At 40.9% G+C, this 27,676-nt stretch overlaps 1 protein-coding gene across 1 annotated transcript; it reads left to right on the top strand.

Annotated features, from left to right (window-relative positions):
• Window positions 1-1,916: 1,916 nt before the first annotated feature.
• Window positions 1,917-26,287, top strand: LOC120534869 (B-cadherin-like). Its single transcript, XM_039762384.1, has 5 exons — window positions 1,917-1,940; window positions 2,662-2,763; window positions 4,761-4,924; window positions 10,595-10,717; window positions 26,251-26,287. Exons 1-5 carry the CDS (start codon window positions 1,917-1,919, stop codon window positions 26,285-26,287), a joined length of 450 nt encoding a protein of 149 aa, XP_039618318.1.
• Window positions 26,288-27,676: the final 1,389 nt, after the last annotated feature.

The raw sequence follows: 27,676 nt of genomic DNA, 5'->3' as shown, positions 1-27,676 counted from the left end.
ATGTACTTAAGTATTCAGAGCCTTTGCCATGAAGCTCAAAATTGAGCTCAGGTGCATCCTGTTTCCCCTGATCATCCTTGAGATGTTTCTGCAGCTTAATTGGAGTCCACCTGTGGTAAATTCAGTTGATTGGACATGATTTGGAAAGGCACACACCTGTCTGTATAAGGTCCCACAGTTGACAGTTCATGTCAGGGCACAAACCAAGCAAGAAGTCAAAGGAGTTGTCTGTAGACCTCCGAGACAGGATTGTCTCAAGGTACAAATCTGGGGAAGGGTACAGAAAATTTTCTGCTGCTTTGAAGGTCCCAATGAGCACAGTGGCCTCCAACATCCGTAAGTGGAAGAAGTTCAAAACCACCAAGACTTTTCCTAGAGCTGGCCGGCCATCTAAACTGAGCGATCGGGGGAGAAGGGCCTTAATCAGGGAGGAGACCAAGAACCCAATGGTCACACTGTCAGAGCTCCAGAGGTCCTCTGTGGATAAAGGAGAACCTTCCAGAAGGACAACCATCTCTGCAGCAATCTACCAATCAGGCCTGTATGGTAGAGTGGCCAGACAGAAGCCACTCCTTAGTAAAAGGCATATGGCAGCCTGCCTGGAGTTTGACAAAAGGCACCTGAAGGACTCTCAGACCATAAGAAACAAAATTCTCTGGTCTGATGAGGCAAAGATTGAACTCTTTAGTGTGAATGCCAGGCGTCACATTTGGAGGAAACCAGGCACCACTCATCACCAGGCTGATACCATCCCTACAGTGAAGCATGGTGGTGGCAGCATCATGCTGTGGGGATGTTTTCCAGCGGCAGGAACTGGGAGACTTGTCAGGATAAAGGGAAAGATGACTGCAGCAATGTACAGAGACATCCTGGATGAAAACCTGCTCCAGAGCTCTCTTGACCTGAGACTGCGGCGATGGTTCATCTTTCAGTAGGGCAACGACCCTAAGAACACAGCCAAGATATCAAAGGAGTGGCTTCAGGACAACTCTGTGAATGCCCTTGAGTGGCCCAGCCAGAGCCCAGACTTCAATCCGATTGAACATCTCTGGAGAGATCTTCAAATAGCTGTGTACCGGCGCTTCCCATCCAACCTGATGGAGCTTGAGAGGTGCTGCAAAGAGGAATGGGCGAAACTGGCCAAGGATAGGTGTGCCAAGCTTGTGGCATCATATTCAAAAAGACTTGAGGCTGTAATTGCTGCCACAGGTGCATCGACAAAGTATTGAGCAAAGGCTGTGAATACTTATGTACATGTGATTTCTCAGTTTTTTTTATTTTTAATAAATTTGCAAAAACCTCAAGTAAACCTTTTTCACGTTGTCATTATAAGGTGTTGTGTGTAGAATTCTGAGGAAAAAAATGAATTTAATCCATTTTGGAATAAGGCTGTAACATAACAAAATGTGGGAAAAGTGATGCGCTGTGAATACTTTCCGGATGCACTGTAGCAGAAGATCCTGTGCCCATAACTATAACTGTAATTGATCAAAATGACAACAAACCTGAGTTTATCAGCAAAACCTTTGTAGGAAAAGTGAGAGAAGGATCAACACCAGGTGCCCATTTATTACCATTTTATGTGAGCCACATATACAGGACTGTGAACTTATTGTAAGCTTTATTTACTCTTGTTTTTGAAGTCCTTTAGACCCACTGACATCATATTTTTAATGGAAGAGTCCAAGAAAAAAAAAAGAACTGAACTGAAATTGAAAAGCTATATGTAATGTACTGATTTCATTATTTCCCATTTTTCATTCGCAGGTGTTACATTTATGACTGTAACTGCCATAGATAAAGATGATCCAAATACCGACCATGCTAAGATTAAATATTCAATTTTAAGTCAAACTCCACCTATTCCAAATTCACATATGTTTGCCATCAGCCCAGATACTGGATCCATTAGTGTGATGTCACCAGGTCTGGATCAAGAGGTAAACATTTACAGTATATCACACTCAATTATATTAGGCCTGTTTCTAACTTGCCTTAAAAAACTTTCCAGAGGATTAATATTTCACAGGTTTTATAATCTGCTAAAAGTGACTTGTTTTTGACATACATGGGGATGGATGAATTGCATACTATACATTTTCTTTAAACATACTCATAATCACAAAAAATCTGAAATCAATGAAGAAATTGCTAATAGGCAGTACTGTCCAGAGTAAGAGTAAGGCATACAGCAGCAATCAGAATGGAAAATATAAGTCCGCATTTCCAATGTCAGTATGTGAAACTTTTGAACTCACAGTACAAGTAATCTAATTGTTATTCAAAAAGTCTACAGGTATCTAAGATTTACCATTTCACTACATCTCTCATGAATAAAAGTTTCAATTTCTCTGAAGTGTTCAAGCTTTTGGGGACATATCCTTGGTCTTAACTGTTTAAATTTGGAACATTTTAAATAATGATCTAATATTTTGAACTTAAATATTTAAAATGTTTAAATAAATTAAATGTAACGTAAAAAAATTTTAAGCATACATTCAAAATGACAAGCAATTGTTATAGTTGTACTGTTTTAATTAATTCACATTCGCATTTGTATCTATGTAAATGAAAATCTTCCAAAAAAACTGTAAAAAAGCATTTTTATATCACATGCTTACTCTTGGCTAATAAGGTTTCAGATATTTTTGTATTTTACAGAAAGCAGCTAAATATAAATTAACAGTCGAGGCTGCTGATATAAATGGAGAAGGACTACATACACTTACGACTGCCATTATTGATGTGAGTAAGGACTACAAGGTACACTGTGTAATATTGGTGGCTAATGCTGAAGGTCCAAGAGCTACCTAATGACGTGCACATTAAATTCCTCATGAAGTGCCATCCACTGAAAGGGTGCATGGTCCGTCATAGTACTTCAGCAAGTTAATAACCCACTTTATCATCAAGATTTCTCTTTCCACCACTGCATATTAGGTGTCCAGATCCAATAGTTTCTGGCTCAGGAATATGATAAGGTGTTCAAGACGAAAGGTGCCTTGGCTCAGCACCGCCTGTCAGACAAAAGGCAAAGTAAAATCATGAGTTATTAGCACAGGTGTTTTAAGTCATGGAATGCGGCTTCTGTATTAACATCCCATACCACCGTGTTAGAGGCCCACTTCTTTGTGTGATAAGTCAAGGACGCTGTCCTCTCAGAAAAACAAGGCACAAACTACTGGTAGTACCCCTCTAAACCTAAGAAGACTTGGTCCTGCTACTTGGTTTTCGGATAGAGCAATTTCATGATGGCATCAACTATAGAACATTGTAGTCAGACCGTACCCCTGCCCACTAAGTGGCCTAAATACTTAGCCTCCAAAGTAACCCAAAATAACCTGTCTTGAGATTGATCCCACGGACCTGCTTCACATGTTCCTCCCATGTGCTGGAATAAATAACAATGTCATCTAGATAGGTGGCATTATACAAATTGTTGGAGCGGAGCACTCTATCCACCAGACACTGGAAAGTCGCTGCTGGTGCCCCATGCACTCCAAATGGGAGAGCACGATACTGTTGCTAGGGGTGCTAAACATGGCCTTCTCCTTAGCAAATTCCATTAAAGGAATTTGCCATTACCCTTTCGTCATGTCAAGTGTGGTCAAATATTAAGCCTTTCCAAGCCATTCAAGGAATTTATCCACTTATGGCATCGGGTAATCATTGAATTGATTAAGTCAGTGGAAGTTGTTGCAAAAGTTTCAACTTCAGTCAGGCTTTGGGACCAAGATAATGGGACTAGACCAGGGACTAAAACATTCCTCTGTTACACCAAGATATAGCATTTTCTTGATCTCAAGCTTCACTTCTGCTCTTTTTGCCTCCAGAAGGCAATACTGGTATTTTTGGGCAATAACCCAAGTTTTAGTGATGATGTCATTTTAGAATGTTGTTCCAGATCACTCATTCACCACATCTGGGGCAGACAAGATGGCTGCTTCAAGCTCTTGTCATTGCTTGGGTGTCAAATTTTTGCTAAAATTAAGTCTTGTGTTCTGAGCAAATAATGAACAAGGTTATCTGGAGTAGGGATCAGGCTCCCTGTCCTTTCACAGTTTCAACAAATTGACATGGTTGGCTGACGATTCAGTAGTTTAACCAGATAATCGACCAGCCCCTTCCTTTACTTAATTTCATATGACCCTTGCCAATGTGCCAGAAATTTACAGTGGGAAATGGGAATAAGGACCATGGTTTGAATTCCTGAAGAAATGTACCACAGTCATAATAGTGAGACTTTTCCATATTCTCTTTTAGAATTAGGACTGTAGCATAGTCAACTATCACCAGAATTCATTTATGACCACGCGCAGGGGGTTCAAGGGGTCCTGCAATGTCAATTCCTAGGTGCTTAAACAGTATGTTGATGAGCGGGATATGAACAAGAGGGTCCTTCCAATAAATATGACATAATTGACATTCTGGTTAGGAAGCCCAAAAAGTAGGGGCCTCCTCATTAATTTCTGGCCAATCAATCCGTTCTAACATCTTCTCTGCTCCCAGATGGGCACCTAGGAAATGGGTGTGTGCTAGCTTGCAAATGTGCTGCTGCTGGCTAAACTAAAGTAATACCTCATGCAAGAGGGCACTACAACTAATTTATTTTTATTTATATATTATATTTTATTATTATTTGTTATATATTCTCTGTGTATGACTCTGCAGGGAGAAGGAGCTCAGTTTCATTTTAATTTTTTCAAATGTCTGGCTGAATGCACAATTTAATCCTTTTTCCCTTGCTTTTGCATTTTTAGATAATATCAAATTCTGAAAATATTTATATCACTACAGACATTGCACCAAATGATGAAACTGTTGATATCACTAAAGCTGCTCCTGCCACCAATCTGAAATTTGAACTGTTTCGTAAAGACAAAACTCCATCTCATATTACAGTCTGGAAAGTGTTAAGTGGAGAGTAAGTAAGAGTGAATTAATTAATATATAATTTTTCCAATGAAGTGTAAAAATATATGTGAAAACTACTTTATATATTGGGAGACCACACTTGGAGACATCTTACAAGCTGAAGTAAATTTTAATATATTTTATACATATTTTAAAAAGTGTCTTTAATAAGTAAAATTAAAAATGAGTCATCCTATGGAGTGTCTTGAACTGTACACCAATTAAAATATGCATTTACCTGTCATGTGAATTTCTATCTTTTGTTGTATTAAAATACAAAACCTATATGTATTATTTGGGGTTTTTCTTTCAAGGCTGTATGGCTGCAAAGTGGTTAGTTCAGTTGTCTTGTGGCTCTGGGAGACTGAGTTTAGTCTTGGCTCTGTCATTTTTTGTTTAGTATTTACACATTCTTCCCATTTGGCTTTTGTTTTGTCCTGAGACTCTGACTTTCCTCTCATATCCCATTGTTTTTTTAATATAATAGACTGTGGTCCTATCCAAATTTGGTTCCTGTCTCCACCATTGTTACAGGCAGAGGCTCTGGTTACTTGGAATGCTGAAAATTGATTAAAATGATTTAGTTAATAGACACATTTTTTCCCCTGATCAACACAAAATTTTATGAAGTTAATTCAAAAGAAGTCTTCATATTATTATAAACTAGCTATACATTAATATACATATCATATTATTTATTCTATAAGAATTCATTCCATTTGGCTTGAGACATCTTGTGTAATTAGTTACAAATTTCAACAAGAAAATGACAACATATGTGTAAACTTGTCAAGTGTATATTTGTACAAATGTTAGAATGTTATTCTTCCCACATAGAACCCTAGACACATGGAATAAATTACTAAGTAACTGAATATTAGCCATATTGGCATGTGTGTTGTGTTTATTTTAGATTTATTTTAACCCAGCCACAGGGGATGCACAAACCAGTTTCTTAGTGCTGGTCCCAAGCATGGATAAATGGGGGAGGGGTTACGTCACAAAGGACATCCATTTTGCCAAATCAATATGCGCACAACAATACAAATTTCCATACCGGATCGGTCGAGCCCTATGTTAACAATGACCGCCACCAGTACTGTTAGCCAACAGGGTGCTGGTGGAAATTGGGCTACTGTTGGCCAAAGAAGGAGAAGAAGAGAGGGGAGACGTGTACGGAGGCAGGAGGAGAGGAGGAAGGTAAAGAGAGTGGAACTGAGGGTAGGAACTTTGAATGTTGGCAATATGACTGGTAAGGGGAGAGAGTTAGCAGATATGATGGAGAGAAGGAAGGTTGATATATTGTGCATGCAAGAGACTAAATGGAAGGGGAGTAAGGCCAAGTGGATCGGAGGTGGATTCAAATTGTTCTATCATGGTGTGGATGGGAGGAGAAATGGGGTAGGGGTTATTCTGAAGGAACAGTATTGTCAAGAGTGTTTTGGAGGTGAAAAGAGTGTCAGACAGAGTAATGATTATGAAGCTAGAAATTGGAGGTGTGATGATGAATGTTAGTGCATATGTCCTGCAAGTTGGGTGTGTGACGGATGAGACAGAAGATTTTTGGAGTGAGTTGGATGAAGTGATGAACAGTGTACACAAGGGACAGAAAGTGTTGATTAGAGCGGATTTCTATGGACATGTTGGTGAAGGGAACAGAGGAGACGAGATGATGGGTAGGTATGGTGTCAAGAAGAGGAATGAAGAAGGTCAGATGATAGTGGAATTTGCCAAAAGGATGGACATGGCTGTGGTGAATATGTATTTTAAGAAGAGGGAGGAACATAGGGTTACGTACAAGAGTGGAGGAAGATGCACACAGGTAGATTACATCCTATGCAGAAGAGATAATCTGAAGGAGATTGAAGACTGGAGAGGACAAGAGTGAGGGTAGAGCCTAGGATCAAATGGTGGAAGTTGAAAGAGCAGGACTGCAAGGTTATGTTTAGGGAGAAGGTGAGACAGGCACTGGTTGGTAGGGAAGAGTTACCAGACAATTGGGAAACTACAGCAGATGTAGTAAAGGTGACAGCAAGAAAGGTGCTTGGTGTGACGTCTGGACAGAGGAAGGAGGAAAAGGAAACCTGGTACTGGAATGGGGAAGTAAGGGAGTATACAGAGGAAGAGGATGGCAAAGAAGAAGTGGGATACTCAGAGAGATGCAGAAAGTAGACAAGAGTAAAAGGAGATAGGGTGCAAGGTGATGAAAGAGGTGGTGAAGGCTAAAGAAAATGTGTATGATGAGGGAGAAAGGGACCTGTACATATTGGCTAGACAGAGGGACTGAGCCAGGAAGGATGTGCATCAGGTTAGGGTGATAAAAGATAAAGATGGAAACGTATTCGCAAGCGAGGAGAGTGTGTGAGCAGATGGAAAGAGTACTTTGAGAGGCTGATGAATGAAGAGAACGACAGAGAGAAGGTTGGTTGATGTGGAGATAGTAAATCAGGAAGTGCAACGGATTAGCAAGGAGGAAGAAAGGACAACTATGGAGAGGATGAAAAATGGAAAGGCTGTTGGTCCAGATGACATACCTGTGGAAGCATGGAGGTGTTTAGTAGAGATGGCAGTGGAGTTTTTAACCAGATTGTTTAATTGAATCTTGGAAAGTGAGAGGATGCCTGAGAAGTGGAGAAGTGTACCGGTGCCAAAATTTAAGAATAAGGGGGATGTGTATGACTGTAGTAACTACAGGAGGATAAAATTGATGAGCCACAGCATGAAGTTATGTGAAAGAGTAGTGGAAGCTAGGTTAAAAATTGAGGTGATGATTATGAGCAGCAGTATGGTTTCATACTAAGAAAGAGCACCACAGATACAATGTTTGCTCTGAGAATGTTGATGGAGAAGTATAGTGAAGGCCAGAAGGAGTTGCATTCCGTCTTTGTGGACCTGGAGAAAGCATATGACAGGGTGCCTCAAGAGGAGTTGTGGTATTATATGAGGAAGTTGGGAGTGGCAGAGAAGTACGTAAGAGTTGTACAGGATATGTACGAGGGAAGTGTGACAGTGGTGAGGTCTGCAGTAGGGGTGACGGATGCATTCAAGGTGGAGGTGGGATTACATCATGGATCAGCTCTGAGCCCTTTCTTATTTGCAATGGTGATGGACAGGTTGACAGATGAGATTAGGCAGGAATCCCTGCTGACTATGATGTTTGCTGATGACATTGTGATCTGTAGCGATAGTAGGGAGCAGGTTGAGGAGACCCTGGAGAGGTGGAGATATTCTTTAGAGAGGAGAAGAATGAAGGTCAATGGGAACAAGATAGAATACATGTGTGTAAATGAGAGGGAGGTCAGTGGAATGGTGAGGATGCTAGGAGTAGAGTTGGCGAAGGTGGATGAGGTAAAATACTTGGGATCAACTGTACACAGTAATAAGGATTGTAGAAGAGAGATGAAGAAGAGAGTGCAGGCAGGGTGAAATGGGTTGAGAAGAGTGTCAGGAGTAATTTGTGACAGTCGGGTATCAGCAAGAGTGAAAGGGAAGGTCTACAGGACGGTAGTGGGACCAGCTATGTTATATGGGTTGGAGATGGTGGCACTGACCAGAAAGCAGGAGACAGAGCTGGAGGTGGTAGAGTCAAAGATGCTAAGATTTGCACTGGGTGTGATGAGGATGGATAGGATTAGAAATTAGTACAATAGAAGGTCAGCTCAAGTTGGATGGTTAGGAGACAAAGTCAGAGAGGTGAGATTGCGTTGGCTTGGATATGCGAAGAGGAGAGATGCTCTGTATATTGGGAAAAGGATTTAAAGAAAGAGCTTCCAGGCAAGAGGAAAAGAGGAAGGCCTAAGAGAAGGTTTATGGATATGGTGAGAGAGGACATGCAGGTGATGGGTGTAACAGAACAGGATGCAGAGGACAGAAAGATACGTAAGAAGATGATCAACTGCGGCAACCGCTAACGGGAGCAGCCAAAAGAAGAAGTTGTGTTTATTTTAGAGTTTTGGCATGTGGGGATTTTATTTCTGCCATTTACTTCATGCTTGGATTTGAATTTATAAAGTTGTTTTTGTTACTGTCATATCTTATTTATTTGTTCCCATTTTGGGTCCCATCACATGTACTTTGAAAGTCAGTTGTGATGACACCAGAGGATATAATGACATAAAAACGGTGCTGATTGCAAATGGAACAATCCCTCAGGGGATTCAACAATCTTGTCAATTGTTGTTATCACTTTCTCCAAGCTGGTATTTGACTTTCAAGTATGTCTTGCTCCTGTTTTCTGACTGCCTGAATTTGTTTGCTATCATAGTATTGACCTTTAGCTTTGCTTGGCCACTTCTCCTGCTTTTTTCATCTCCTGGCTTTTTTTTGGTGCAAACAATAACCCATTGGCACATTTATGTGTCCCTAACAGTAGTGTATTAGAGAGAAGGACATTAGGGATCATCAAACCTTGACTTGGTGTTATTTTGCAGAATGTGAGTTAATAGAATTGGTAAGACTGTTGAGTTGAATTTTTCCAAAGTTCTAAAAGGTGTCCCCATGTGTCAAAATAAAGCATTTAACTTGCATTTTTTGATTAATGTCCCTTACAATACTACAATATGAAGATAAAGGAACATTAAAATAAAATCCAAGGTAAGGCTATTTAAAAAAGCACAATTCATGTGAAGGATATAAAAAAAAATCCCAGGGAATTGAAAATTTTCCCAAAGTATATTAAACTTAATTTAACTTTAGTTTATATTTATGTTTAATTTAAAATAATATAAAATTTAACTTAAATTTTAAAAAATGGAGAGGGTAAAAAAGGGCTTTTTATGGAAGACAAGAAAAAGAAAACAATTACTGAAAGAACATTAAAGGAATACGCCACCCAAAAGTGAATTTTTTTATATGTTACTTAATTTACCCCATGCACATAGTAGTGGTGACTGAGAAAAATGTTTCATCTCATGTTTTCATGCAGAATGGAAAGAAAAAAGTCATAATATAACAGAAGCCAATTGTGTCCAAAGCTGTATTACTGCAACCAATGTAAAAAATAAAAAACAGCCATTAACACAATTAATGAAATATGGAGGGACTTTAAAAATTCGGTTTAACCCAGAATCTGCAGCTTCACAAATTATAACAAGTACAGACCACAATCATTAGGAGTGTACCTATTAGATCAACTGATACATAAAGGCTCATAGCTGTAATTTAACCCAAAGTGTCTCTACTAAATTTTGATTGAAGTGGAAATTCCTGTGCAATAGCATATAATTCTAAACCCATCTGACCCAGTGAGTAGCAGTCTACCCCTGCAGCATCAGGCACAACTCAAGAACCAACTTTGGACGAGCGAGAATACTTAAAAAAGCTATGAATATTTCTTTCAGAGTGTAATACAGTATATGTTGAAAGCTATGTACAACTAAAATAGGTTTTCATTGTCACATTATTGATTTTTGTGTTAATCAGTGAAAAACTATTAAATACTTTAAAATTAAATATCTTAAAACAATCAATTTTTTAAAATCCAAGGTATGATTATGGTACCTTTAGTAGATATTGAGAAAATGTGAGCAAATCTTCAAGAGCATCTCCTTGTGTTTCAGAATTTCAATGATAATAATAATAAAAACTGAGTCACAATAATATGCTTAGGCTATTACATTATATCCACTGTAACCACTGGTTCTTTTTTCCATCACTAAGAAAATCTTATTCTTTATTTCAGTGTCGCCCCTGGCAATGGTCAGATCTCAGCAAAAAATTTTTGCCAGGCATATACCGACTGCATCTTGATACCGGTGATTACTGGGGCAAGCGAAGCATGGACTTTCTTTTTTCCTATGTTGAGGTATCTTAAAAACATAGATGGCTATCTTATATATTGAGATATCTACCATAAACTGAACATGTCGATTTTAATGTGTGCTGTAGTTATAAGTATACTGTATACTTTACTTACACATATATTTCAGTGTCAAAAAATGTAACTCAATTATAGCAAAGGGATCTTTCAGAATGCAAGTTTTTCAAATCTTAAAAATACTGAACCTTATTTTATTGTTGTACTGAAATGCACAGTTTTAACAGTTATTATATATGTATTCATGAGTTGGAAAAAGAAACTAACCATCATCCTCTCAAACACAACACACTAGTTAGACAAAGATGGTCTGACAAGCTGCACATTATTACATCAAGGCACAGCTCAGAATAATCTCAAATGCACATAGTGCTTAGAGCACAAAGGCATTTAAATGTCTTACAGTACTGTTTATTGTGGACAACATGAAATGTACTGTTTTACTGAAACATCTCTTGCTGCTTAGCTAGGACATATCATCATAAATGTACCAGTGGTTCTTAGCTGTTTCAGGTAGTTCAACATTATAATACTTGCACTAGCCAGCCACCAGAGATAGATCACACCCCAACATGTTCCCTAGCAGCAGCCTCCCTCAGATCCTCTCTCTTAGTCCAGAGACATCTGGAGGCTCTCTCCCAAGTCTGTGTGTTGCTATAGATTGCCTTCATCCTAGTCTCTGCTTTAATATCAAGTTCAGTATAGGCTTTACAGAATGAGTTTCCTGCAAATTCTATGAACACCTCTACTGGCTGATATCTAGCCCTCCAGTCTTGTCTATGGCAGTTGCTAACAAGGCCATCTTCTTTATCTCTTACTTCTGCTCAAATACCTCCTCCATGCATTCTCTATGTGAAAGAAAATTAATTTCTTACAGGCTACTAAGGACTAAAATCTGTTTGCTGCAGTAAAAAAGTTACTCATACGGGCATCTGTCATAAGACAGGATGTGGTAAGTTGACCAAGGACAGCTTCTGCTTGTCTATCAAAAGACAGGGTGCAATGAGTTGACTTTGGGAAGCTTTTCCTTTTCAGGCAAGTCTGTCACAAAAAAACAAAAATAAGACAACAACAACTTCTGCTTTAAGGGTCTACCTGACACGTACGCAAAAAAGAGACAGATGGCTGATTTAAGCAATAAAAACAGAATGCTCAGATCAACTTTTACATCTCCATGGCATGCTAAGTTCCAGCAAAATAAAGACTCCTGTTGATTCTAACATGATGATGATGTCAAGACTGAGAGTTGTTTCTATAATGTGCTTGGGAAATCTGAGTTGTCTGCCAAGACCCACTGTCAGGCCCCAGTCCTGAAATGTGTTTAGTAGTCCAATGGCTATTTTTATTATCTTATTGGGCTTCTCTTAGTTCAGATGAAGGTTACGGAAGGCTTCACAGGCTTCAACCTTTAGCTATTGTTAATCCCATTGCTGACAGCTTCTGCAATGGTTCTAAGCACCTGCTTGTACTGCCATTGATACAGACCTTCATCCTGAAACTTTGGACAATTTCTCAAAATGTGTTGTTATAAGATCCCTCTTATCTGGCATAAGGGAAAAGCTGAAGTTTCCAAAAAGTCCTAGCTGTGCAGGTTTGATGGACTAGATAGGAAATCATAAATCGCTTGGACCAAGGAGTTAATGCAGTGTGATTCTGCCTGACAAATGTAGGCCCACATCATTTTTCTTTTTACATGTTATTGCTTGGTCCCACCTTATCCAGTTGCCTTGTAGTCTCATTCCTTCTGTGCTGCAGGATGTTTCCTTCTACTCAACAGCTATCCTCATTTTATTCTTTAACTTTCCTCACAGGGCCCTGTCAATGTGTGAGATTGCAAAAGTTTCAATCCAGCCAATCCTCTAGTCACTTCCCATACCAGTCATACTTCTTTCTGTCAGATCAAATGCAGCTCATTCTTTCTACTTCCTGCTGGCCTTAATGTCTGAACTTGCCCTATTGACTTTATGGTCAGCTGAGTCTCTATATTACAGCATTTTCCTTGCACACAATTCTTTCAACTCCTTCATGTGGGGATTTAAAGAGGATTTCAGTTTACAGACGTATAATAATGGGCAAGGTTGGTTAAGTTTCTGTCCAGACTTAGCTAACTCATTTGAAATTGGCTGACTCTCCTCTCTAAATCTATAGTGATGGAAAGGGGAATTCATAAAGTCACAGGAATCAGGACAGTATTCTATGTTGATAAACCCATGCTTTAAACGTCTTGCTAACACTTATCAAAAATCTGTCTAGTTTCATGCAGGTATTCATATTTAAGACAATTTCATTGAAACTGATTCCAAAGTTACCCAAGCTTTTCACAGTTACCTCTGTGACAGAAGGAGTTTGTGCCTGCTATGTGAAAGTGGGATTTGTCTATGACTCCACCCTACTTTAACACTAGTGACTTGCAGTGGTTGGCTTGATCTGTATCTTTGCCATCCTGTCTTCTTTTAAAGTCTTACAGGATTCATCTGTCTCCTGGCACTGACTCAGTAGTCACTGTCATGTCATCCATATAGACACCAATGGGGAGATAAAAAGCCCAGACTTGGTTGGCCTTTGTCATGTTGCTTTACAGCCAATGGCGATGATTCCAACTCCTGATCTTTGCTACTCAGATGGCATTGCTCCTGCAGAGACAATCTTGCTGGTATCTCATTCATCAAATCATGAGGACTGAGTCATATGCATTGGCCAGATCTAGCCACATGATCACCATATTGTCTCCATTTTCCCTGGCTTCTCTGTGGCATTGTATGACTTTTTATTCAATTTAGAAATTGTGAGGCACACACAAATACATTAAAAAAGGTTTGTTTTAGTTTGCATCAATTAAGATATAGGTTAAACAGATTTTTTTACTCATTTTTACTTACTATTGCTATGAATGTTACTATAGATCATTTCTATCTGTTTTTCTATTCCTTTTGTGTTGCTTTGAATACTTGTCATATGATATGAGCATGGAAGCGGTGCTCCATAAATAGTATTACTTTTACAGTTGTAGTATTTATAAAATTGTTTCTTAAATAGAGTCTTAGAGCCAACAAATTTTAAGGATTTCTAAACCCTAATGAGGAGTGAGAAATTAACAATTGTAACACTCATATAAAGAACATCAATCAAATCAAATCAAATAGCCTTTTATTGTCAATTCACTATATGTGCAGAACCTACAGGAGATTCGAAATACTGTTTCTCTCTCAACTTCGTAGTACAATAAAATATAAAAAGATATAAAGTATAACATATAAGATAAATAACATTAGAACTGGTAAAGTAGACCTGTGTGCAATATGCAATAGTCATTAGTGCAAAAGCCAATTACAGTAAAAAAAAATGAGAAGGTGCATTATAGAGTAGCTTATGAGATGTACAAAAAAACAGACAGTTAGTAGCAGATGTAATATTGAGTCCTTATATAATGCCAGCTGAGGTATGGTACTTGGTAGATAGTGACTTTGTTACGGTCCAGGGGCAGGGGGCAAGGGGGGAAGGTACTGGACAGCATCCTGACAGCTTGGTGGATTAAGCTGTTAGACAGTCTTGTGGAGCAGACCCGGAGGCTCCGGTACCTTTTCCCTGAGGGGAGGAGGCTAAAAAGGGAGTGGGAGGAGTCACCAGCAATACTGATGGCTCTACGGATGAGACAGGTGTAGAAAATGTCCTTGAGGGAGGGCAGTGAGTCACCAATGATCTTACTAGCCGCATCCGCTATGCGTTGCAGGAATTTCCTACAGGAGGCAGTGCAGCTTCCATACCACATAGAGATTACAATACAGTTTATTACAATACAGTTTATTTTTGTATAGCCCAAAATCACACAGGAAGTGCCGCAATGGGCTTTAACAGGCCCTGCCTTTTGACAGCCCCCCAGCCTTGACTCTCTGAGAAGACAAGGAAAAACTCCCAAAAAAAACCTTTTAGGGAAAAATGGAAGAAACCTCGGGAAAGGCAAGTTAGTTTCAGTTAGTGAGGATGCTCTCAATTGTGCCCCGGGAGAAAGAGCACATGATGGGGGATGGAATTTGTGCTCTCCTCAGTTTGCGTAGAAAGTAGAGACAGGTTTGACCTTTCTTGGCCCGTGATGTGGTGGTATCTGACCAGGAGAGGTCCTCTGAGATGTACGTCTCCAGGAACTTGGTGCTACTCACCCTTTCCATTGCTACACCAGCGATGGTCAGTGGGGGATGCTGTGAATGGCCCCTCCTGAAATTGACCACAATCTCTTTGGTCTTTCCCACTTTCAGGAAGAGATTGTAGTCTTTACACCACTGGACCAGTTGGCTCACCTTGTTCTTGTAGTTGGCTTCATCATTGTTGGTGATGAGGCCGACCACGGTTGCATTGTCCGCAAACTTGAAAATGTGGCTGGAACGGTAGATAGTACACAGCCGTGGGTCAGCAGGGTGAAGAGCAATGGGCTGAGCACACACCCTTGTGGTGCCCCTGTGCTCAACCTGATGGTCTTAGAGGTGTTATTGCTGACTCGCACATTTTGTGAAATATGATAAATATGTTTTCTTTCTCTAGTTTATATCAGTAGCTGAAATAATTGTTTAAATTAAACATTTGATACTAGTCAAATTGTAAAAGCAAAATCGGGATGGAACGGTCCAAACAGTACTAGTAAATTACATTTTAGTTATAATGCAGTAAATCACTTAAGGCAGGGGTGCCCAATGCGTCGATCACAATCGACCAGTAGATCACAAAGGCAGTGTAGGTAGATCGTGTTGCATTCAAAAAAAATTTTTTTTAAACGTTAGTCTATCATGTATTCTCCCTATGGCATTTGCCACTTGATTGACATACAGTGCGGCCAGTCTGAGATCTCTTTTCTGCTAATACACCGGTCATCCCGCACCACGATCAAACGCAAGAGCTACTGCAAAACTCTGGCTGTGATCTAGTTAGGCTTCCAATTTATATCGACTAAAGAAAAAAAAGAAAAAAAAAATAGTTTGGGAGGGTATGAGCTGGATGTGGACCGACTACTATTTGGCCACGTCCCCTCTGAAGCCCAGCGCTTATTAGAGACCGGCGACAATAAGAGACTCAGCATTTTTTGGAGCATATATGATATGACATATATACACAGTATATATATATATGGGTACCCCTGACCTAAGGGAAGATTTTACAATACAATGCAACTGATTGCACTGTGCAATAATGAAGAATCAAGTACATTAACTTCTACAATATTTATTATACACACAATAAATGTAGAATATAATGAACAGGAAATCAAATCAAATGAACAACTTAATAATATTTAATTTCAAAGTAAACATGTTGGGGCAAATGTAGTAAATAAGCTGCATAGATAGACAGATTGGCACAGAGTGGCTTAATGCCACTGTTCACATCACACTTGTCAGACCGACGTGTGTTTGTGTGGGTTCATTTCTTTCTCTTCATCATCAAGCCTATGCTCTGAGAGGACAAGCAATCTTGTGTGTCTCCGTATGTCTATACTTGCATATTTAATTAAATTATGCATATTAAAAATTACTCGTGCACAACTTTTGCAAAATCAATAGGCCTGGTCCCATGACTAAATGTAACAGACTGTAGAAATCCTGGTTACATTAAAATTAACAATTTCTAAGGCAGTTATCATTGGACATTGGTCAAACTGTTTGTGAAGGTTGTGAGAATAAGTACTGCACCAACTTGTTTGATAAAGAGAGGCCAGTTTTTTCAGAAGTCACCATTGCACATAGGCATTGGCATTCAATGCGGATATTTTGGAAACTACTAGTAAGATATTCTCTCTTTCTAGTAGGTAGACATCTAGGTGAATTACACATTGCAAAATAAACAACAAGATAATTTTACGATAAAAATTGTAATTTTAAAATGTGAAAATAGACTTTGATTAACACAGATAACGGACACCATACTAAAATCAACTTTCAGCTATGTTATGAACATCGTAAAATGAGAATCTCAACTTAACTCCATAGAGAATGTTTAACAACATCTCCGAACTTTAATTGATATGAGAGTAAAACAGTAAAAGCATTTGAACAAAATGTGTTGAAATGTCCAGTAAGCATCAACAATTGTTTTAGAAGCTTGATAGTGTATATCAAAACAGTGCTTGAGGGTATACTGTGTGTTTCTGCTTGTGTTTAATGAGAGTCATTTTGTTATAAATCAAATAAAAGAAAAGTTACTTGTACTATTTCTCTCTTGCATTTGTTAATCTACTTTAATTGGAAATGACTACTTTCATAAGTGAGATTAATGGTTTCTAATGACTAGAGAGTCAGAACAGCTGAACAAAGTAGCACCATAAAGCAATTTATTTCCTGTTGTCAATCCTGTCAGGTGACCCATTGTATTTTGCTCTTAAAGGCATTGTGTTTTACTGTAGCTGTAGGTGACGGACTGGCATTTTTAGAAAACTAACCAGTAAAATAATATTTGACATCCCAGAACACTCATAGCATAAGAAGTAACTAAATATATGGATTAGAGCACTGAGAAGGGACACATAGGCATGCCTAAGCAAATTATTACCTATCTGTGGATTTAAATGGCAGATAATTCAGTAAATAACAGAGGTAGTAAGAATACACTGTTCTTCAGTATCATGCCATTCACTTTAGCCAACTTTGTGCTTAAAATGTAAGTTGGCTTTAATGAATAATTAAGCTCCAATTCTTTCTTTCTTTCTTTCTTTCTTTCTTTCTTTCTTTCTTTCTTTCTTTCTTTCTTTCTTTCTTTCTTTTTTTTGTCAACCACTTTTACTGGCCGTACACCTCATTTGCTACAGTGGTGTGAAAAACTATTTGCCCCCTTCCTGATTTCTTATTCTTTTGCACGTTTGTCACACAAAATGTTTCTGATCATCAAACACATTTAACCATTAGTCAAATATAACACAAGTAAACACAAAATGCAGTTTTTAAATGATGGTTTTTATTATTTAGGAGAAAAAATCCAAGCCTACATGGCCCTGTGTGAAAAAGTAATTGCCCCCTGAACCTAATAACTGGTTGGGCCACCCTTAGCAGCAATAACTGCAATCAAGCGTTTGCGATAACTTGCAATTAGTCTTTTAAATTGCTCTGGAGGAATTTTGGCCCACTCATCTTTGCAGAATTGTTGTAATTCAACTTTATTTGAGGGTTTTCTAGCATGAACCGCCTTTTTAAGGTCATGCCATAGCATCTCAATTGGATTCAGGTCAGGACTTTGACTAGGCCACTCCAAAGTCTTCATTTTGTTTTTCTTCAGCCATTCAGAGGTGGATTTGCTGGTGTGTTTTGGGTCATTGTCCTGTTGCAGCACCCAAGATCGCTTCAGCTTGAGTTGACGAACAGATGGCGGGACATTCTCCTTCAGGATTTTTTGGTAGACAGTAGAATTCATGGTTCCATCTATCACAACAAGCCTTCCAGGTCCTGAAGCAGCAAAACAACCCCAGTCCATTACACTACCACCACCATATTTTACTGTTGGTATGATGTTCTTTTTCTGAAATGCTGTGTTCCTTTTACGCCAGATGTAACGGGACATTTGCCTTCCAAAAAGTTCAACTTTTGTCTCATCAATCCACAAGGTATTTTCCCAAAAGTCTTGGCAATCATTGAGATGTTTCTTAGCAAAATTGAGACGAGCCTTGCTTAACAGTGGTTTGCGTCTTGGAAATCTGCCATACAGGCCGTTTTTGCCCAGTCTCTTTCTTATGGTGGAGTCGTGAACACTGACCTTAATTGAGGCAAGTGAGGCCTGCAGTTCTTTAGACGTTGTCCTGGGGTCTTTTGTGACCTCTCGGATGAGTCGTCTCTGCGCTCTTGGGGTAATTTTGGTCGGCCGGCCACTCCTGGGAAGGTTCACCACTGTTCCATGTTTTTGCCATTTGTGGATAATGGCTCTCACTGTGGTTCGCTGGAGTCCCAAATCTTTAGAAATGGCTCTATAACCTTTACCAGACCTATAGATCTCAATTACTTCTGTTCTCATTTGTTCCTGAATTTCTTTGGATCTTGGCATGATGTCTAGCTTTTGAGGTGCTTTTGGTCTACTTCTCTGTGCCAGGCAGCTCCTATTTAAGTGATTTCTTGATTGAAACAGGTGTGGCAGTAATCAGGCCTGGGGGTGGCTACGGAAATTGAACTCAGGTGTGATACACCACAGTTAGGTTATTTTTAACAAGGGGCAATTACTTTTCACACAGGGCCATGTAGGTTTGGATTTTTTTCTCCCTAAATAATAAAAACCATCATTTAAAACTGCATTTTGTGTTTACTTGTGTTATATTTGACTAATGGTTAAATGTGTTTGATGATCAGAAACATTTTGTGTGACAAGCATGCAAAAGAATAAGAAATCAGGAAGGGGGCAAATAGTTTAAAAAGTTAAACAGATGTTTGGGAAAAGAGTTCTAGAAATGAGGGGTTTCACCCCCTGGACCCAGGCCTGATCCTGGTACTGCAGAGTGTCCTGGAGTAGTACAAAATACACAGCCTATTGACTAAAGAAAGAATAGATAGATCGATAGATAGATAGATACTTAAATCCCTCCCTGTGCCAGCCAATCAAAGATTATTTTAAGTCACTATAAGAGCAAGCCAATCACAGAACACTTAAAATCCCTGCCGACTCCGTCCAATCACAGATCACTTTGAATCAATGCCTGACTGGCCATTCACAGATCACTTCAACTACTTTATGCAAATAAGGACCTTTTGTGAATTTGTATGACACATTTTTTTCTCCTGTCTTTTTGTTTTTTTCCTTCATCTTCTTTCAACAAACTTTCCTGGTTTTCCAGTCTGGATGCTATTTTTTTTTTCCTAATAAGTACTACCGACCTTGACAAGTCCCATTTGTGACAAGCATCTTTCCACGAGTTACCCCCTCCTACGCCGGTGCCTACTAACTTGAATTTGCTTTTTGATGTTGACTGTTGTTTGTATTGCATTGTTGTATATGCCCTTGTACCTGTTAGTTTGATATCTGGTAGACTTTCTCATCTGAGGTTGTCTGTTGAGTATTAAATAGATGTTTGGGAAAAGTATTTCAGAAATGAGGAGTTTCACCCCCTGGCTTCACGCTTGATCCTGGTAATGCAGAGAGTCTAGGAGTAGTTAAAAATAAAGATATCCCCACATTACTCAAAGAAAAGATAGACAGATGGATAGATACCTAAATTCCTGCCTGTGCCAGCCAAGCAAAGATTACTTTAAATAACTGCCAGCGCCAGCCAATCATAGCTCACTCCCTGCTGGCGTCGTCCAATCATAGATCACTTTGAATCACTGCCTGACTGGCCAATTACAGATCACTTCAACTACTTTATGCACATGACGACCTTTTCTGAATTTTTATGACACATTTTTTTCTCCTGTCTTTTCCTTTGATTCTTTCTTCTTCTTTTAAGAACCTTTCCTGGTTTTCCACTCTGCACGCTTTTTTTTTATAATAAGTACCACCGACCTATACAAGATCCATTCGTGACAAGCGTCTTTCCACGAGTTACCCCCTTCCAACCACCGCCCCCTTTTTAAAGGTGCCTCTTTTGGTGATTGTGTAGCGCTGCTGCTGCTGCTGCTGCTGCTGCTGCTGCTGCTGCTGTTCTTTTTCCAGCAGTCTTCAATCCAAATCCCTAAAGCAGATTTCATCCAGACTACTGCTTTATTACGTCCACTTACCACTCATTTTGCACCCTGGTTAAAAGGACACTGCAGCTGTAGATCTTATATTCCTTTCCTACTTTTAAAGTAAAAAGAATTGTAGCCTCATTGATGCTGTAATGGCGTTCTACAATGGTGTAGCTTTTCCCTTCCTTCAACATATCCAAAACAGTTACCTTTTCGGCAATCGTTAACATATTCCGTTGACGCTTGGGCACGGCCCCTGAAGCAGTAGCAGGAGCAGATCGTTTTGGAGCCATAATGAAGGGCTTGACTATGCACAAAGATAAACACAAAAGAGCACAAAAGTTAACTCTTTACACAGTGACACACGTTGATACTGAATGAGCGAGACGAGACTTCCTGGTTAACCTGGAATCGAATTCGGCGCTCCGTCGCTAAGCCATTCAGCTCACAGGAACTTAACTGCATGTTCTGATTGGTTAGCTTCTCAGCCATCCGCCAATAGCGTCCCTTGTATGAAATCAACTGGGCAAACAAACTGAGGAAGCATAAACAGGAAGTAAAAAGACCCATTGTCCGCAGAACCCGCGAAGCAGCGAAAAATCCGTATTATATATTTAGATATGCTTATATATAAAATTCACAATAGAGTGAAGCCGCAAAAGTTGAAGCGCGATATAGCGAGGGATTACTGTATGGCCTTGTTTCTGTCAGTTTGGTATATGTTACATTTCCTCATCTGAGGTTGTCAGCTGAATGTTAAACAGATACTTGGGAATGCTGCTGTTGTTATGTGGTTTTTGCTCCACTGGATCTAGGTTTGATTCTGGTATTGCAGATCATGCAGGAGTGGTTCTAAATGAAGACATCCCCATTGTCTGTTAAGTCAGGAAAATTTAGATAGCTAGGTATTCAGATAGGAAAATCAATATCAGTACTTTCCAGTTACAGATTATGTTAGATCACCAATCATATAACTCTTAAAATAAACCAGCCAATGAAGGTGTCACACACGTGTGCTTGGGAGTTAACCGAAGGGTCCAGGAAACGCTAATCCCACAACAGGCCGGGGAGCAGCAGGTTGTGCTAAAACTCTGTATTTTCTCTCAGCAGACTAAATATGAGAAATCCTTTCTGCCCCTGCCCCGAGGATGTCACTTCCTGGGAACAGACTATTAAAAACCATCATTCTTCATACTTAATTAGTTGTAGCTTGGACTCCAACCTGTACACATTGTACTCAACTAAAAGCCTTTTGCAGCTATGGAAACTATACGGGTGGATACCCCAAAGCTTTGTTTTGTGTCCTGTCGTTTATTTCACATTGACGTTGTCTGGAGGATTTCCTCCTTAAGAAAACAGGAGATGGACCCTAGAAGATCCCGGACACACCAGTCGATTAACTGAGCACTGTGGAGACAGGTGGGAGATTATCGGTCCCACATTTCCGCTTGAGGGTCGATTGGTGTTTGTTGGGGGAACCAACTTGCTAAAGTAAAGTACCCGGGGCACGTAGATGAAGGGCCTACAGACTAGGGCTGGGTTCAGAAGGGAACACACGGTGGACTAAGTATAGCTTCCCGGGTGAATGGACCACTCCACAGGCTCCCACAAAGGGATTAACCACTAATAATTGTGGGAGTACCCCAGGCTGGCAGCCAAGGAGAATGATGCAGTGGGAGTTCAGTTCCCTGCTGCCAACTACCTCCCAGGCCACACAATTATGGACTAAATTCGGGTGCTGGTTAAAACCAGACCTCAATAGCACCCGACAAATAGTCGAGCCGGTGGCGTGTGCCCTACTGCTCAGAGCACTGCCGTCCAACCTCAAACAGCTGGCTTGGGGTCAGCCAATTAAGAACATGGCCTCGTTAATCGAGTTCATACAATCATTGAGAACATATCCGGGAGAATCAGAAAAGGACCCCTGTGAACCCGGACATTCTCGCGTCTCTATCGCAATGCCTCATCGCCACACTATGAAGCAAACCCCTGAACCCTCTGACCTGCAGCGGTTGTGTTCCGGCGGGGAGATAGGGGTCTGTGGAGGCATGGAGACAGGGAGGTGGTGTGTTCCCTCTGACCATCTCTCCCAACTGTATTTCCAATTCAGGCAGACTCTGGCTTCTTTTAAAAGGGAATAATGGAATGATGACTTCCTTAAGTTTGTAAAAAATGCTGTCGTTCTGATAAACGGTCACCGTACTCAGTATCCTATGCCACAGGGTCCTCACTTTGTCATAAATAATGACCTCCTATATTGGGTGGCTGAACACAAAGGAGAGGTGTGGTCACTGCTGCTTATCCCACAAACTTATTGGTGACAAGTCTGTGAACTAGGCCCAAAAAGACCCTGGAGTATATCAAGCTACGATTTTTTTGGCCGGGAATCAACGAGGAGGTCCGCCACTTTTGCGTGTTCTGCCTGGAGTTTCAACTGCAGCAGATTCCCAGAAGGGATGGTGCTCCTCTCATTCTGCTGTCCCTGATTGATGTCCCTTTCGACCGTGTCGGGTTGACCTGGTGGAACCCTTAGAACCCTTGGCCAAGGGCCATAAATACATAATGGTCATGGTGGATTATGCTACCCGATATCCTGAAACTGTTCTATTGCACTCAGTTACCTCTAAATTTATCACACGGGTGTTAGTAGGGGTTTTCTCGTGAGTCTGCATCCCTAAAGAAATCCTGATGGATCAAGGGATGCCCTTTACCTCAGAAATGTTCAGGGAAACAGCTAAGTTACTGAGGATAAAATATTTAAGAACCTCGGTGTATCAACCTCAAACCGATGGTTTAGTGGAGCGGTTAAATCAGACCCTCAAACAGATCCTTTGTAAGGTGGTAAGTGAGGATGGAAGGAACTGGGATCAGCTCCTCCCCCTAGTTCTTTTTGCATACCGGGAAGTCCCACAAGCCCTTACGGGGTTCTCACCATTTGAATTATTATATGGATGACAGCCCCAGGACATATTAGACATATTAAAGGAATGCTGGGAGGAAGAGGTCCTCCATTCCACAAACATACGGTGCATCTGGAAAGTATTCACAGTGCATCACTTTTTCCATATTTTGTTATGTTACAGCTATTGAAAAATGGATTAAATTCATTTTTTTCCTCAGAATTCTACACACAACACCCCATAATGACAATGTGAAAAAAGTTTACTTGAGGTTTTTTCAAATTTATTAAAAATAAAAAAACTGAGAAATCACATGTACGTAAGTATTCACAGCCTTTGCTCAATACTTTGTCGATGCACCTTTGGCATCAATTACAGCCTCAAGTCTTTTTGAATATGATGCCACTAGCTTGGCACGCCTATCCTTGGCCAGTTTCGCCCATTCCTCTTTGCAGCACCTCTCAAGCTCCATCAGGTTGGATGGAAAGCGTCGGTGCACAGCTATTTTAAGATCTCTCCAGAGATGTTCAATCAGATTCAAGTCTGGGCTCTGGGTGGGCCACTCAAGGACATTCACAGAGTTGTCCTGAAACCACTCCTATGATCTTGGCTGTGTGCTTAGGGTCGTTGCCCTCCTGAAAGATGAACTGTCGCCCCAGTCTGAGGTCAAGAGCGCTCTGGAGCAGGTTTTCATCCAGGATGTCTCTGTACATTGCTGCAGTCATCTTTCCCTTTATCCTGACTAGTCTCCCAGTTCCTGCTGCTGAAAAACATCCCCACAGCATGAAGCGGCCACCACCATGCTTCACTGTAAGGATAGTATTGGTCTGGTAATGAGCGGTGCCTGGTTTTCTCCAAATGTGACACCTGGCATTCACACCAAAAAGTTCAATCTTTGTCTGATCAGACCAGAGAATTTTGTTTCTCATGGTCTGAGAGTCCTTCAGGTGCCTTTTCAGGTGCCTTGATTGGTGGATTGCCTCAGAGGTGGTTGTCCTTTTGGAAGGTTCTCCTCTCTCCACAGAGGACCTCTGGAGCTCTGACAGAATGACCATTGGGTTCTTGGTCACCTCCCTGACTAAGGCCCTTCTCCCCCGATCACTCAGTGTAGATGGCCGGCCAGCTCTAGGAAGAGTTCTGGTGGTTTTGAACTTCTTCCACTTACAGATGATGGAGGCCACTGTGCTCATTGAGACCTTCAAAGCAGCAGAAATTTTTTTGTAACCTTCCCCAGCTTTGTGAATCGAGACAATCCTGTCTCGGAGGTCTACAGACAACTCCTTTGACTTCATGCTTGGTTTGTGCTCTGACATGAACTGTCAACTGTGGGACCTTATACAGACAGGTGTGTGCCTTTCCAAATCATGTCCAATCAACTGAATTTACCACAGGTGGACACCAATTAAGCTGCAGAAACATCTCAAGGATGATCAGGGGAAACAGGATGCACCTGACCTCAGTTTTGAGCTTCATGGCAAAGGCTGTGAATACTTATGTACATGTGATTTCTCAGTTTTTTTATTTTTAATAAATTTGCAAAAACCTCAAGTAAACTTTTTTCACGTTGTCATTATGGGGTGTTGTGTGTAGAATTCTGAAGAAAAAAATGAATTTAATCCATTTTGGAATAAGGCTGTAACATAACAAAATGTGGAAAAAGTGATGTACTGTGAATACTTTCCGGATGCACTGTATTAGAATATATTGTGTAGTTACGCGATAGATTCGATAAAATCCTAAAAACTCACATGGCAAAGGTGCAAGCAGCTCAGGCCTTCTGTTACAACCGTGGCACATCACTTCAGGTTCTGACCGGGCGATTGGGTCATGGTCCTCGTTTCTACCTCACATTCTAAATTACTGGCCCATTGGCCAGGCCCTTATGAGGTTAATGAGAGGAAGGGACTCGTAGACTATTTGGTTAAAGCCAAACCATCGACTGAGTGAGCGGATATACCACATGAACCTGCTGAAACTGTGGAAGGACAGGGACTCTGACGCCTCCTCCGGACAGCCCTGCTCACTCTTTGCTCATAAATCTAATCTTAACTTTGGTCCTGATTTGACAATCCAGCAACGCTGAGAGGTAGTGAATGAAAAACTGGGGCAGACCTCACTGGTTCTGCATGATATAGTGACAGAGCCCGGTGTAAAAGTCCGAGAACGCCCCTTTTGCCTTCCAGAGTCAAAAAGAGCAGAAGTGGAGCTGGAGATCAAATGAATGCTGGAACTAGGTGTAATAGAGGAGAGTCATAGTCCTTGGTCCAGTCGCATCGTGTTGGTCAGTAAGCCTGACGGGAGTTAACCAGGTCTCCCAAGTTGACGCCTACTCCCAAGATGCCACGCATGGATGAACTCCTTGAGTGACTAGGGCACTCTAAATTTTTGACCACCGTCGATATGACAAAAGGGTACTGGCAGGTTCCCTTAACGGATTCCGCAAAGGAAAAGAAAGTGTTTAGTACCCCTAGTGGACACTGCCAGAATGTCTTTACATTTGGGTTACATGGGGCCCCCGCGACCTTCCATCATCTGGTGGACAAAGTGCTCCAGCCTCATAATTCATACAGTGCTGCCTACCTGGATGATGTTATCATCTATTCCAGTACATGGAAGGAACACCTACAGCAGGTACAAGCAGTATTCGGATGCTAAGTGAAGACAGCCAAATGTTTCTTGGGTTAACAAAGGCCAAATATTTGGGCTACCTAGTGGTCCGGGGTATTGTAAAGCCACAGTTAATAACATTTTGAAATGGCCCCGTCCAAGAACCAAGCGGAAAGTCCAAGCCTTTCTAGGACTAGCGGGTTACTATCACTGGTTTGTGCCCTGCTTTTCTGAAACAGCGGCGCCCTTGACGAACCTGACAAACAAGAGGTGCCAGATTCATGTAGTATGGGATGCTAAATCAAAAGATGCATTTAGTGACTTGAAACAGGCCCTTACGTCAACTTCAATATTGAAAACTCCTAACTTTTCTTTACCATTTATCTTCCAGATGGATGCTTCGGACACAGGTCTTGGTGCCATGTTGAGCCAATGCATCAAAGGAGTTGAACTCTCCGCCATGTATGTTAGCCGGTAACTGTTGAACCGCGAAACAACGTATGCAGCAGTGGAGCTGGAAGCCCTAACGAGGAAATGGGCAATCACCCAATTGGGGTACTATCTCTTGGGCCGGAGTTCACCCTGGTGAGGGACCATGCGCCCCTGCACAAAGAGTCAAACCCAGGAGTCACGAGACAATTCTTAGACCTACAGCCGTACAAGTTTTCAGTCCTTTACCATCGGGGTAACCTGCAGGCCAATGCCAATGCCCTTTCAAGGTGTCATGACCTCTCGGCCAGGTACGCCTGACCCGATGGGTCTGGGTTGAGGGGGGGGGGCTATGTCACACACGTGCGCTTGGGAGTCAACCAAAGGGACCAAAAACGTCAATCCCACACCAGGCCGGGGGCGGCAGGTTGCACTAAACCTCTCTATTTTCTCTCAGCAAACCAAATATGAGAAATCCTTCGTGTCCCGGCCCTGAGGACATCACTTCCTTGGAACAGACTATTAAAACCCATCATCCTTCATACCTAATCAGTTCTACTTTGGACTCGAACCTGTACACATTGTACTCAACTAAAAACCTTTTGCAGCTAGGGAAACTACTCGGGTGGCTGCCCCAAACCTTTGTTGTGTGTCCAGTCAGTCCATTTATTTCACACCATAATTAAAAACAGTCATATTTTAATATATAGTCGTCACCATTTATATCAATGCCTGACTATAGTGTGCTTATAAAGCTCGCATATGACAGGTCAAGGAACCTGACCGAACTCCTGTACATGCAAGAATTATAACATAACCAAGATTCACTCTTACTTACCCAGACTTACCTTACTGGACTAGTTAGAAAAAGAACACGAGAGATGACATGAGGTAAACTCAGTCTCAGAAAAACACTTCACTCCACTAAGGTTGGACAAATGACCCTCAACACGTTCACTGCACATATGGGACTGAGGGAGGGAGAAGGAGCGGAGCATCTCTCTCGTGCTGAAGCCCATTTCAAGGTCATTTGACTTGTGGGTTCAATTTCCTGTTCCATATATGCGGGGCCTGTCAGGCCCAGTGCGAGCTCTTCTAGCGCTTAGACGTCATAGTGCTTCACTGAGAATGAGCTATAATAATTTAAATTTGTTCATATTAAATTAAAATTATTTTCAAAACAGGGCTCTCCTAGAGAGCAACACTCTTTGTATGGGATGCCCCGCCTGATATGGATGCCCGTAGCCATTGCCCCCTTGGCGGCATGCCACTGCATTACACACATCTAAATCTGCTCCTTGGAATGTTGCAGTCAGGAAGGGTGATGGAACGATCCTTACAGAAGACGCTGCAATTGTGATCCAATGGACTGGCTACTTTGTGCAGCT

This window comes from Polypterus senegalus, chromosome 9, assembly GCF_016835505.1.
Source record: "Polypterus senegalus isolate Bchr_013 chromosome 9, ASM1683550v1, whole genome shotgun sequence".
Taxonomy (NCBI): Eukaryota; Metazoa; Chordata; class Cladistia; order Polypteriformes; family Polypteridae; genus Polypterus; species Polypterus senegalus.
This window is presented reverse-complemented; position numbering and strand designations above follow the sequence as displayed.

Bases quoted from the DNA above. Each gene is read 5' to 3' on its own strand.
- LOC120534869 (XM_039762384.1), top strand. From the start codon at position 1,917: ATGTCACCAGGTCTGGATCAAGAG. The intron at 2,764-4,760 runs GTACACTGTGTA...TTGCATTTTTAG, and splicing joins ATGTGAGTAAGGACTACAAG to ATAATATCAAATTCTGAAAA. The intron at 10,718-26,250 runs GTATCTTAAAAA...TTTATCTTCCAG, and splicing joins TTCTTTTTTCCTATGTTGAG to ATGGATGCTTCGGACACAGG.